The sequence below is a fragment of the Helicoverpa zea genome, chromosome 3 (assembly GCF_022581195.2).
Source record: "Helicoverpa zea isolate HzStark_Cry1AcR chromosome 3, ilHelZeax1.1, whole genome shotgun sequence".
NCBI classification, from domain to species: Eukaryota; Metazoa; Arthropoda; class Insecta; order Lepidoptera; family Noctuidae; genus Helicoverpa; species Helicoverpa zea.
This window is the reverse complement of record NC_061454.1, coordinates 6,691,127-6,704,547: the sequence shown is the minus strand read 5'-3', so window position 1 is coordinate 6,704,547 and position 13,421 is coordinate 6,691,127. Positions and strand designations below refer to the sequence as shown.

The 13,421-nt window shown below is 36.1% G+C and overlaps 2 protein-coding genes across 5 annotated transcripts; both read left to right on the top strand.

Annotated features, from left to right (window-relative positions):
• The first annotated feature begins 469 nt into the window (after positions 1-469).
• On the top strand, positions 470-2,836 carry LOC124645956. Its single transcript, XM_047185945.1, has 4 exons — positions 470-651; positions 740-1,183; positions 1,917-2,082; positions 2,575-2,836. Exons 1-4 carry the CDS (start codon positions 579-581, stop codon positions 2,801-2,803), a joined length of 912 nt encoding a protein of 303 aa, XP_047041901.1. The 5' UTR covers positions 470-578; the 3' UTR covers positions 2,804-2,836.
• Positions 2,837-3,704: 868 nt separating this feature from the next.
• Positions 3,705-12,334, top strand: LOC124645957. 4 transcript variants are annotated; one of them, XM_047185949.1, is made up of 4 exons: positions 3,705-3,991; positions 11,068-11,266; positions 11,556-11,907; positions 12,096-12,334. In XM_047185949.1, the coding sequence occupies exons 2-4, from the start codon at positions 11,196-11,198 to the stop codon at positions 12,297-12,299; spliced, it is 627 nt and encodes a 208-aa protein (XP_047041905.1). In that variant the 5' UTR covers positions 3,705-3,991; positions 11,068-11,195; the 3' UTR covers positions 12,300-12,334. The 4 variants fall into 4 exon arrangements, with proteins under 4 accessions (XP_047041905.1, XP_047041904.1, XP_047041903.1 ...); XM_047185950.1 differs by lacking the exon at positions 3,705-3,991 and adding an exon at positions 10,930-10,952; XM_047185948.1 differs by lacking the exon at positions 11,068-11,266.
• The last annotated feature ends 1,087 nt before the right edge of the window (positions 12,335-13,421 follow it).

Genomic DNA, 13,421 nt, shown 5'->3' with positions numbered 1-13,421 from the left:
TCAGCGGCCGGTGACGAACTAAACATTGGCCGAATGTGTAAACACCACACGCCAAGCTGGGCCACGATTCTTTTGATGTGTGCCCAAAAAACCGACAACTCGCCGAATGCGCGCCAACCTTGACAAATGTCCGCCAACCTGCACCAATACCCCGTGTACACATTGGTGATGGCGTGTATTGGCCGCAGTTGGGCCAACGTGTACTGGGGCCTTTTCGTTATACTACCTCAAAATTATGCGATGTTGATAAGATCTATTCCTCGCAGTAACGTAACGATATACTAATAACAGCGCTATGTAGCCAGCAGCCAGGAATATAATTTAAATGAAAAAAAAAAAGCAAATCCATTTCACAATATTATTGTAGGTCTAGCTCATGTCTAGCTAGGGGCCGACGATTTAATTTTTGTTGAAAGACAAACTTTTTGTCTATTCTGTCAGTGTCATTGTCAAAATTCCGTCATAAAAAATATTTATTTACGTCACTCACTTGTCAAAATATGAGCAGCTATAGTTACGTGTAATAACGGGAAATTTCCATATATTTTTCATTGGAAATAATTAATCGACATTCTAAAATGTACAAAATATATACCAGATCGAACACCTATTTTAGTGGTAAACAACATTATTTGGCAAATCCAGTGTTTGGTAAGTAGATTTGAACATGACCTTGAAAATTGTTTATATTGTACACAAAGGGACAAAATTCATAACTTGCTTTTGTTCGACGTTGCAGGTGGATTTAATAATAATATTGGTCAGGACGTAAACCGTATACATGTCACAAATAGTCTAAAATTTCCTCCGGCCGCAGCATTGAAATTGCCGACAAATGTAGTCGACATAAATGCTTCAGAAATGGGTAGATTTTCACCGCTACGCGAACGAGACATTTCTGGTCCAGTAATCAGTTCTTGCTACAAAAAACAGATTGACTTGGGAAAAATTGATATAACTGTTCAATCCGACCCTCACGTGAACAAATATGATTGCCGTGGGGCAGTCAGTTTGTCTTCTTCCATGCAAAGTAATGTGCCAAGTCCATTCAGTGGCAACCACACTCATCTCAATATGCCTGGATCACAATGGGGGCAAGGGCATAAATATTTGTCTGATCATCTTCACAGCGCTCATTACTTGACTCTCAGGAATGAGTATCGAGCAAGAGCAATGAAAGACGGTATGTACACATAGTGATACCTAGTTTGTTCACTAACACTACTGACTCTAGAACATTAACATACAGGCAATATTCCTCTTAGCCTTATGGATGCATGTTATCTTTTATTGATAACAAAATGTGGTATGTCTGGTTAATGGTTTGTCAATAATGCATGTCACAGAAAAGCATGAAGCATGGGCATAGCCAGCACAACCCATTTTTAAAGGTAAGGAACAAAATAAGTTGGGTGTGGTGTCTAAGGGATAATTGTAGTTTTTTTTTCTTAAATTATAATTTCTAAAGATTGCAATAAGATTGAAAGCTGGCTAATTCCATGTATAGCATTAAAATAATAACTGGCTAACATTACATTCCACATTGCTTTTATTTAATAAAAATAACATATTATTTTTGAGGATCAAGCAAGATGATATTTGTACTTTACTATGCCAACACTGCATTTTTATTTTGTTTACCAAAAAGGATTTTAAGATTAAAAACCTGTGTCGAGGTTTAAAAGAGCAACAATTTCACTTTGCTTGAAAAAAAAACTTTTATTTCCCACAACTTAAAATATTCCACGTCATGATCTTATCATTTTGTTTTTATTAAAATCATGACATTACTTGTTTTAGCGGTTTGTAATCTTAAATTGGCTTAATTAAACACTATGTGAAAACTGGCAGTATTTTTTAACAATTGCTTATATCCAGAATGCTAATTATTTCTTAAAACTTTTTTCAAAGCATAGCTGTTGGCACAAGATTTATGAGTACAGATACAAAGAGTGCACAGCCTCCACTGAGTTCAAAAGAAAAGTTGAAAAAGGCTATCAAAGAATATGGTTCAACAGTGATTGTATTTCATGTTTGCATTTCCCTGATGTCATTGGGAACCTGCTATCTTCTAATATCTAGGTATGTTGCGTGCTATAACAACCTCATATCATACATTCATTAATCTTGATAAGTCATCTATACTAATATAATAAAGAGGAAACATTTTTTTGTTTGTTTCTTTGTACCCTGGCTGCAGAACTACTGAACCGATTTAAAAAATTATTTCACTTTTAGAAATCTACACTCTTCCACAGTAACACATTTTATCTCTGTACGGGCAGTAGTTCCCACGGGACGCGGGTGAAACTGCGGGAAAACGGCTAGTATAAAAGAAACAGATATTATAACAATGTAAAGTCTACTAAGAGTGCACGAAGTCTAGCAGATTTTCTCTTGCATATACTCCCGTTCCGCTGTTATTGCTAGAATTGATAGTTGTCAGCTGTCCAGACTGGAATTGGTAGTTGTTGTTGCCTCTAGAAAACCCGCTCATGAAATCTGTTCGTTTGAAAGCCCTTTAAAGTTAATAGTTATATGAGGATATTACAGTGATGTGTATTTTCTTTTCAGTGGCTTAGATTTGGTGGCGGTGCTAAAGTATTTAAACATAAGTGAAGGCACAATTTTGAAGGCTGCAGGATCGAATGCTGGCACCTTTGTCGTAGCATATACGGTCCACAAATTCTTTGCTCCTTTCAGGATAGCAATAACACTGACGGCTACACCTTTCATTGTGCGATATTTAAGGAATATTGGGTTTTTAAAGCGTAGTGTTACTACTACTGGTGGAGGGAAATAAATGTTAACATAAAATAAAGTATTCTTATAAATATAACAGCAATTTTATTTTTCCACCATTCCTGTAAAACATAAAACCTTATAAATACTTATGTAAGTACGCAATGTGGTCACGGCACTGCGGCCTCAATTGGTGTTTTTTTTGATATTGTAACAATCTTGAATCAGGACAGGTAAAAGACGCAATTAACTTTATACGTTGTGCTGGGACTTCGTGTAAGTCGTCGACCCCTTGGCTAGTGTTACGATCCATTATTGTCTCAGTGACCTGTTGTTTTCTGTATCATATAGCTTTGGCTAAATGAATCGATGTTGCTTTTAAGTAAGTACCTAAACTGAACCTTATAGATCAACAGAGACACCTTAGAAAAATGACGTTCTTGCTTGCTAAGTGCTTGATTAGAGTGAGTGACGAGTGCTCTATTTCTTTTGTAATTAATATTATATTTATTACAAACTCTGCTGGACAGTATTCTCTGTATTCTTGAATTATATAAAAAACCTCGTTTGACTTTGACCTCCATATTCACAAAACAGTTACTTCAGAATTTAGAGGCATGATAGCGTTACGATGTCGTCATAAGTTAATTATGTATTATGATTGGTTATCTTGATTGCGTCTTACTTATGGTAACTTTAATAGTAGGTATGCTACGAGTACCATTCAGTTAGAGATTTGTATTTAAGTACCTACCTACATACCTTAACATAGTACTTAACTACTAGGTACTGTTTACCTACCCGTTGTTATTTTACATATAAGCAGGTGTATGGCAGGTAACCGCATTTTTATGCAATTAACCACAGAGCACGAGAAACTAGACACAGGTTTAAGTATGTTGGTAAGTAGCTAGGTCATTGGTTATGAATGTAGCTAACGGTCAATTATTGGTACAGCCCATCTCAAGAGTAAAGACGTCAATAACATAATGACACGATAACAGTGTCAAATGTTCATTATTACTTCATAAATTCATTTTGTTTATTCAAATAAATGTATTCCAGATAATTCATATCTATGAGTACTTATTAGTTAGTGTTTGATACAGTGTAGTCGAAGTAATAGTGCCTAAATAAGTTGTGCTTATTGGAGTTATTACAAATATTTTAAAAAAATGCTTAGTGTTAAATTGGCATGTGTGTACATATTTCTGTGCTATACCCTCATGTGTGGTGTTTGTGATAACAGGTTAGTATAGTATCACAAGGATAAGTTAGGTACTTAATTATTTTGTAAGAACGTCTGTCCGTCACTATCTAGCTACCTACTAAACTCACTAAACTGCTTTAGCTGAATTTTTAAAGCTCTCTTGGTACTTGGATACATGGGGACCGATACCTCATACTGCCACCTGGATAGCTTGTTAGATTCTAAGTTTCCTTGTATGTTCATGAAACTTGTGTCTCTTGTATCCAGGGCCAGTAGTTTGTAATCGCGGAGAACGATTCGTACGCGTAATAAATCCCATTTACCGACGTTTTTAATTGATTGTCTTGTCAAATGTTTATTTTAACGTCGTGTCATCCGAAATATGTCCACTGCTGGACAAAGGCGTCCGCCAAGGTTCGCAAAGGACGATGGGCGTTTTGGTACCCTGTCCAACAGTGCTGATTCTACCGTTGCGTAGGTCTTGGCAAAGCAAAAAAAAATTACTATGAGGACTAGTTCCAAATCCTTGTCCATTTCACGTGATATCGACTAACAGAATGTGTAATGTTCATAAATCGTCAACGTAGATGTAGTTCTTAAATCCAACTGTATTGAATAAAAACTGGTAAAGCAACAAAAAAACAGGAATTTGGCCTTCTTAAAATGTTTGCCTGCCGACTGCTTTAAAAAAAGACTGTGCGCAATCCTTTGCAGTTCACGCAGAACTAGATTATGTATTTGATGAAAGTCTTTCAGTATTTACAATCAATTAAGGTTGCAAAGTCAGGGGATGATGTTAACATAGTACATACAAATACAAAAAAATACAAAAATACAAAAATGTTTATTTCGTTACCAAAAATACAAAAATATTGTGATTGGAGCCTTCTTTTAGGCAGATAAGAGCCTGTAGTAGAAGACTCCGCTCTTCCATAACTAAGAAAAACGAAAACATTAGACATAGAAATTTAAATTTTATAAATTTAATTACATAATTTTCAAACAGAGCTTAATCTACGTTATTATTTGTGTACATGCAATGAGTGTGTGTGTGTGTGTGTGTGTGTGTGAGTGTGTGTGTGTGTGTGTGTGTGTGTGTGTGTGTGTGTGTGTGAGTGTGCGTGTGCGTGTGCGTGTGCGTGTGCGTGTGCGTGTGCGTGTGCGTGTGCGTGTGCGTGTGTGTGTGTGTGTGTGTGTGTGTGTGTGTGTGTGTGTGCGCGCGTCTGCGTGTTGGTGTGGTGTGAGTGTGTTTGTATGATGTGTTGAGCTGGTTATTTTATAAACATTTCAGTTTCGTCATAGGAGAGATTTTTAATCCATTCAACTACAGATTTTTTGCAGTCAGCGAAGTTTTTGTCATGAACAAACACTTCTTTATTTATCATATTACGACTTAATCTTGCTCCTCAAGAGGTGCTGAGATAATGATGAATTTCTTCTTAAAAAAAGATGAATAGAAATGTTTTGAACTTTTGTCAAATCAGATGACGATTGTGTTTCCGTAGTATGACTCCATAGACTATCACAACTTCTAGATTATAATAGAGTGTATCTCAAACAATGTAAGATGTCTAATAACTGAGTTTAAAATTATTACACTGACGACATATGCATCTTAATGAATTTGCATATATGGATAACATACTTGTTTCTATGTCGATTCAATTTTTATCGTTACTCGGATCGGACAGCTAATTGAGGCAAGCCCCATAGTTTTTATTATTCTTCATGTAAATACCTTTCTAATGATATATCATACGTTACTGTTGGAGCGGGTACCAAATCCCATACAAAGTGCCCATTGTCCTTTGGGCGCCTTAGATAATTGCGATAGGTACATAAAACATCACATAGAAGGTACCCACCAGTTTTAACTGGGTAGTTGAAACTGAAGTTTGTTTGTTTGAACACGCTAATCTCAGGAACTACTGATCCGATTTGTTAATTGTAATATATGTAATAATTGAAAATTATTTCAGTGTTAGATAGCCCATTTATCGAGGAAGGCACTATATAGGCTATATGTATCATCACTCTAAGACAGTGGTTCTTAACCGGTGGTCCGCGGACCACTGGTGGTCCCTGGAGGCATTCCAAGTGGTCCGCGAAGCTTAGCTTCGCGACGTTGCTATACGTTATCTAACTTAATTTTTAACGACTTATAATTGTGAGCGGGGGTTTTCACGTGGACGTATATCGGGTGTGTCGTACCTAGTCCCCCCATTCATGAAAATGTATGTTTGGGCTACATTTTACGTAATTTTGGTTTTGAGTCTTAAAAAATAATTAAAATTTCGCGCTCGCTTCGCTCGCGTATTCAGAAACTGTATGCCCTTACTTCTGCATTTGTCAACAAACAAAAAGCTAAGTACGTTTGGCCTAAATTTTACGTAATATTTGGTTGAAGTCCGATAAAAATTCGCGCTCGCTTCGCTCGCGTATTTAGAAACTATATTATGGCCCTTATTTTTGCATTTCTCAACAATCAAAACGTTAAGTACGTTTGGGCTAAATTTTACGAAATTTTTGTTTTAAGTCCGATAAAAATTTTGCGCTCGCTTCGCTCGCGTATTCAGAAACTACTTATATGCCCCTTATTTTTGCATTTGTCAACAAACAAAAAGTTAAGTACGTTTGGGCTACATTTTACGTAATATTTGGTTTGAGTCCGATAAAAATTTCGCGCTCGCTTCGCTCGCGCATTTGGAAACTACATAGGCAACTTTTTCTTTATTTGCGTTTGCTTACCTACACAACTGCCGACGTGCGTTTAGCTTTGAGTAGAACTGACCCAAAAATTCAGTTTTTTTTTTGATAAATAATAAAGAAATGAGTGCTAATTTAGGTAAACCGATGAGGTGGTCCCCGGCAAGACAAAATTTAGTTAAAGTGGTCCCTCATGTCAAAAAGGTTAAGAACCACTGCTCTAAGACTAATAGGAGCAGTGCAGTAATTTAATAATGTTTCAAAATTGGGGGATTTTTTGTTCTATTGAGAGTACCTATCTGCTGCGTGTAGTTTCGCAAAAATGATGTATTGAATTGTTTCCCCTTATAAGTTCTAAAAAAATGTCCTTGACAGCATTTGTCTATCTCTTAGGGTTAGCTCACTATAACCTTTTTTATGCTTATCTTTGTTCTCAAAAAATGCATTATTTGCGAGGTGTTTTTTATAAACATGATATTAATCCTTATCCGAATAAATACTTACATTCGTCACAAGTATATAATCTACAACAAAATTAATAGTTATTTGTTACACAAGAGTGCAAAGTTGCTTTTTAACCGCGGGCTCAATTTTGATGACCGAGCAAGCGAAGGATTCTAAAATCGAAACACGAGCGTAGCGAGTGTGAACTCCCCTATGTATTTTCTTATGTAGGTACACTGTAATAGGAAGTCCCCTATGTATTTCCTTATGTACACTTTACGAACTCCCTATGTACACTCTATCTACTCTCCTATGTATTTCCTTATGTACTCCCTCTATTATTTCCTTATCTACGCTATATGAACTCCCCTATATTTCCTTATGTACGCTCTATGAACTCCGCTACCTATGTTTTTCCTTAAGTACACTTCGTGTACCTACTCCAACTATGTTTTCTTTATGTATACATTTATGAACTCCCCTATGTACACTCTTTGTAATCCCCTATGTATTTCCTTATGTACACTTTATGAACTACCCTATGTAGTTTAATTCGGACCACGGTATCGCAAATCTTTACCGAATAAGTACCACCTACTTATTAAAAGGTAGTCTTGTTTTTGATCTGAGGTCTTGTTATTTAATATCCCAAGTAGCATTCGGGGTTCTATATAAGATGTCTAGTCGTTCACATGTACTCTACAAGCTGTGTATGTCAGCTGTATATGAGCTGTAAGTATAGCTTGCTATAATGCTTTTATTGAACCAGTTTGGGCACAAATTAGACAGCCTTAAGTTCACTGTGGCTGTACATTAGAAGTACAATAGCATTATAATAGCAGTTTAAGTAGTAACATCGGACTTAAGGCTGACTTACGCCACTATATGGAACGCAGTATGAACCATACAACGGACATGAGTGTAATAAAGAGTAATAAGTGGCTAAATACACAGCCTTCACAGTTAAAATCGGACAAAAGTACTCCAGTAAGCTACCTTAAATTCACTTGTGTCCTAAATTATTTCCACATTTTAATATATTAGTTTGACAATTGTACGGAGTGCACGGATTTGGGGCAAACTAACTCCGGCGGATTATTATTATAATATAACACTCGGTAGTACCGGTTTTATATACTATATTATGTTAATGCCATGGGAATGCAACTTTATCGTGAAATGTATATGTCACCGTAAGATAACAAACATCGTTAGATTACAATGTATCTCGAGAGATTGTAAACTGTCGAATTATTGTAAACCGTAACACCTGATTGCAATTTAACGCATTATTTTTCGCTATATTATAATCTATCGATGAGAAATTGTCAAATTGTCAACTGTCCGAAAGCTCTCCCTGATTGGTCAGTCTTTTTGTAAGATCGAGAGCGATGTAGAGCGGTCAAATTGTCAACTGGCGTAGAACGGAATGCATCTTGCGCGCTGATTGGTAGAACGTCAAAAAAGACAATGTTCTTTGCAACTCCCGGTGTCACAGCTCTTTGACGTGCAAAAATAAGTGACGGTTTAATTTTTTATAAAATCAAAAATTGTACTTAATTTTTAAGACTCAAATTACACACAATTAAAAATTGTATTAAAAATTGAAGTTAGTGACGAAAACGAATCGCTGCAAAACCGACTCCACGTAGTCTTGTCTGCCCTACCCCTAAAGTGCAATTCAAAACCGCGTAGGCGCGGAGGGGCGAGGCGGCCTGCGAGCTGAGGCGCAGGTAGTTTCAGCGCTCGCCGCCGCGGCTGAGGCTGGCCGGCTCCGCCGGCCAGCAAGCCGAAGCTGCGGTGGTGAGCGTGAAAACCATCTGCGACGATAAGCTCGCATGGGACCGCCGGAGCCCCGCAGCGCCGGAGCCGTGACAGAAGTTATGCTTGCTGCATGTTGCATGCTTACTTCCATGCTGGGTCAATTAATATGGGATGTGTTATATTTTAAACAAAAAACTCAGTAGGTACGAGTTAAAAAATTAGAAGGTAAATAAATATTTTTATGATGTCATTTAATAGTATTTAAGAAGTTTACTGTTAGAATGCATGCTACAAATTTAGATGCAAAAAAATAACCATCATGCTGAGTTATATTTAGAGTGGAAGATAACTCGTGGCTAAGATAGTATTATTTAGATGCTCGACGCTTTATTAATTGTGGCTGACTTAGTGATTTAGAAGGCAACATACATTTTTGGGGGCGAATAATGATATTAAAAAGAAGCCTGTTTAATTAGCACCCCTTTTATTTTATTTTTAAATATTAGTTTGTATTTGAAGACAAAATACCTAACTGTATTTTTATAAGAGTTATTTTTATATAAATTTAATACTTGAAGAATTTTTGAAGAGCATTTATTTTATTTAACTGACACCTCTATTTCATTCCTAACTCTACGGGAACTCCATGGGAACAGAACGGCTGGTCGTGATTGGTCGATCTTACAAAAAGACTGACCAATCAGAGAGAGCTTTCGGACAGTTGACAATTTGACAATTTCTCATCGATAGATTATAATATAGCGAAAAATAATGCGTTAAATTGCAATCAGATGTTACGGTTCACAATAATTCGACAGTTTACAATCTCTCGAGACAGATTGTAATCTAACGATGTTTGTAATCTTACGGTAACATATACATATTGACAACTAAAATTTTCACGCGCCTCTGTAAAAACGCTTTATTTACATTTTCAGTTTTTGATATTTTATTGGCGTTATAATTATACCTACTACGGTAATTAATTTTAACATGAAACCAAAACTTATTCGCTCTATCTGCGTATTTTGTGATAAATCTGCATTAATCTTGTAGATTTATTTGGTAAATATTTTAGGTTACGTAGAACAAAATGGTGGAAATGAAATACGGAATACAATGTGAAATGTTATATAGCCCTTCTAACAGCTTACAGTCCACATGTGAATCATTTAAACACTTCTGTACAGATAGTAAAAAAAAGGTTATCTTAAGTATCACAAACAAGTCCTAATACAGCTACTGGCTGTATAACAGTCTAAGACGACTAAACATAATAGCCTTTGGCTTTATAAATGACCAGAAGTGTTCTATTAAAATGCTAGCTCTATAACATCGAACAAGTAGGTCGTTAAACAGCGGTTGCCGTATCTCTACCCTCCTATAATGCTCTTAGTCAGAAAGCTGACTAAAGGATAGTAGTTAGAGTATTATAACACCCATAACCGTATAAAAGTATTACTCTACACTCCTATAAGTCCCTTAGACAGGTATAGGTGTAATTAATTGCGGTAATGCAGCTATATAATACATCACGAGTGAACTGTAGTAATGCTTTAAGTTCACCTTGGAACTAAATGTGTACTCTGAAATGGAACAAAATGCTACTTGGGATAGTTTCTCCATTTACGTAAGCACCCCAGCTTTGAAGAACTGTGACTTTGTCGGTGTAATTACCTAAGACCTAATGCATAATAGACCGCAGTCCATCTAATCTAGTACCTATCTATTTTAGTAGAGCGAAACCAAACTCGGTTTAACCCAATCGCCAGAATTTTTTGGCTTATTGGCAGATGGCATCATGAAAATTTAACATTTTAGCATTTCATTTAACAAAACGAACAATGTTGAATGTCAACGCCACTTTATAGGTAAGAAGGTAGGTCATTGAACGGGCTGAACAAACGACTTCCAACATGCGTCGTTCAGTGTTACTAACAGCGCATGCTCCTCCTGTCTACTTCAGAGGCACATAATTATAATATTTTTGAAGGTCTGTATAGACCACCTATAGTCTATGCTTATAGGGCTCTATTAGCTCAGTTTTTTTTATACATATTAGGTACTTATCTATGTAGAGTTAAAGGTACCTAAATATTTATTTTTAAGTGGGTTATTGTTGGTATAGAAGTACCTAAGTACTCACCTAATTGTGTGTTTTAGACGAAATTAAACTCACCTTATTTTTTTGATATTTTTAGTTAAGCACCCTTTGGCTACACGATACGACAGCCTGATACCTAACTACCAACTCATTTTGTGACCTGATTTGCTATCATATGAATTAGTACATAACACACAGTTGATAAGTTAACCTCTGAGTGTCAAAATGGCTGCTATCGAAAGTAACACGTGCGGAGTAAGTGAGATAGATCTAAACGATATCTCCAATGATGAAAGTTAAGTACCATAATACAACAATGAAAGACAATTAGATAGTAATTATTAATATGTAGTTCAATTTATCCAGTTTTGTAATTAGCATAGCATTTTTTTTCAATTAGAACTTCTTATTATTTTATCTACCTACCTACCTAAATCTACATATATATCTATCTGTAGGTACTTAAGTATAATAAAAACATAGAAGTTATCTTTAAATGCAGTACCTAAACAGTCACATCTATAGGTAGGTAGGTACCTAAGCATAAAAGCTACTTAATTAATTTATTTTCTTTTTTATTTACAGCACTAGCCAACAAGATGACGCTGTGTACCTGTTTGATTTCACAAAGAATGATGACGTAGACGTTTGGCAAGAACAGTCTGATACGGTGCGCGATGTAGGCATGTCCAAGGCCATATTTGTGATTCACAAAAATATTGGCTTCAGGAGAGCTATATTCTTTGCTCTGCTAAATCCCCAACTGAACGGTGCGGGATTTGCTGGCATAAGAGCTATTCAGACATGGAATCTAACTGATCACACTAAACTTCAGATTAAGTGTAGAGGGCAAGGACAGTTTAATGGTTTCAAAGTTACTTTACGGCACAAGGGATTAAATGATGAACCTAACTACTCATTTGAACAATATTTCCAGGTAATTTTTGTTATAAAGCTAACGTTGCATAAATAAATAGACACGTTAGTGTATGTACTAGTATTAGTATAAAGAGGAAACTTTTTGCTTCAACATTAAAATCTCCAAAACTACTGAACAAATTTAAAGAATACTTTCATGTTGAAAAGTTAGTGGTGGAAGATATTAATTTAATTACCGTTTTTCAGGCGCCAAAGGACGAATTCGCAATCCGGAATCTAAATTTTTCCGATTTTAAGGCTTACTACAGAGGTAAAAGAGTAACTAACAATGAGGTATTAGACTTGTCTCAGATTACAAGTATTGGAATACAAATGTATGGCGGGGTGTATCAACCAGTAAAGCAAAAAGGTCCAGCAACGCTAGAAATTGATTGGATACGAGCAGTTTAATCTGTTAAAGTGTAATAATAAAAAAGTTACTATTACTTCTATTGTATTTCAATATACAGACATGTCCAAGTGCATGTATGTATATTTATATCGTACCTATTTAGATCTTACGAGGGGTGATCCAAAAGTAATGATAATTGATAATAAACAATGTGAATAATGGTATTATAAAAATATATTTTTCAACATAGTCTCCTAATAAGTCAATACACTTGGTCCATCTTTTTGCTAAACCAAGAATTCCTTTCAAAAAAAAATCTTTACTCTCTCCGAAAATTCTTCAACTGCAGCCATCACTTTGTTGTTGTCTCCAAATTTCTTGCCTCGCAGGTGTTCTTTGAGCCGAGGAAAGAGATAGAAGTCACTGGGGGCCAAATCTGGGGAATAGGGTGGGTGTTCGAGTATTTCGAACCCGGATTCTTGGATGGCAGTCATCGCAACTGCGGCTTTCTGAGACGGAGCGTTGTCTTGATGGAACAACACACCTGCTCGCAGTTTGATGAATTATTGTCGACCGTCGCTATTCAAATGATTGTATCTCCAAGGAATGATGACCTATTTATATGATTTATTTATCCTGAACTAGTAGGCATATAAAGAAACTAAACAAATTTTTTGGATTTTTATGAAGTCTAGAAATACCCTCTTATCATTACTTTTGGATCACCCCTCGTAAGTATATGAGTAATTGTTAATAATCACTGTTACTCTGTTTCGTAATGCGCCATTAGGAGTACCTATTGAACATTAATTTGACAGGCATAGCTCACTTTCTTCATCAAACCAAAGCTAGCAGGTCTAATCTGGACAGATTGCTTTGCTTTTTTTTTCACCATCCGGAATATGTACCTAATTACCGAGTAAATGAAAAAGGCACCCGTGCGAAGCTGGAGTAGGTTCTTTTCTAATAAATATATACTAATAATGAGGAAACGATTTTTTGTTTGTAGGTACCACCCTAAAGGCTGCGAAACTACTGAACAGATTTGAAATTTTTTTCACTGTTTGGAAAGCTACTCTTCCCGAATAACAGGATATATTTTATCCCGGTACGGGCAGTAGTTCAAGGGGGACGCGGTACGGAAAACGTTCTAATTGAGATAGTGTAATGTCTTTGCTTCA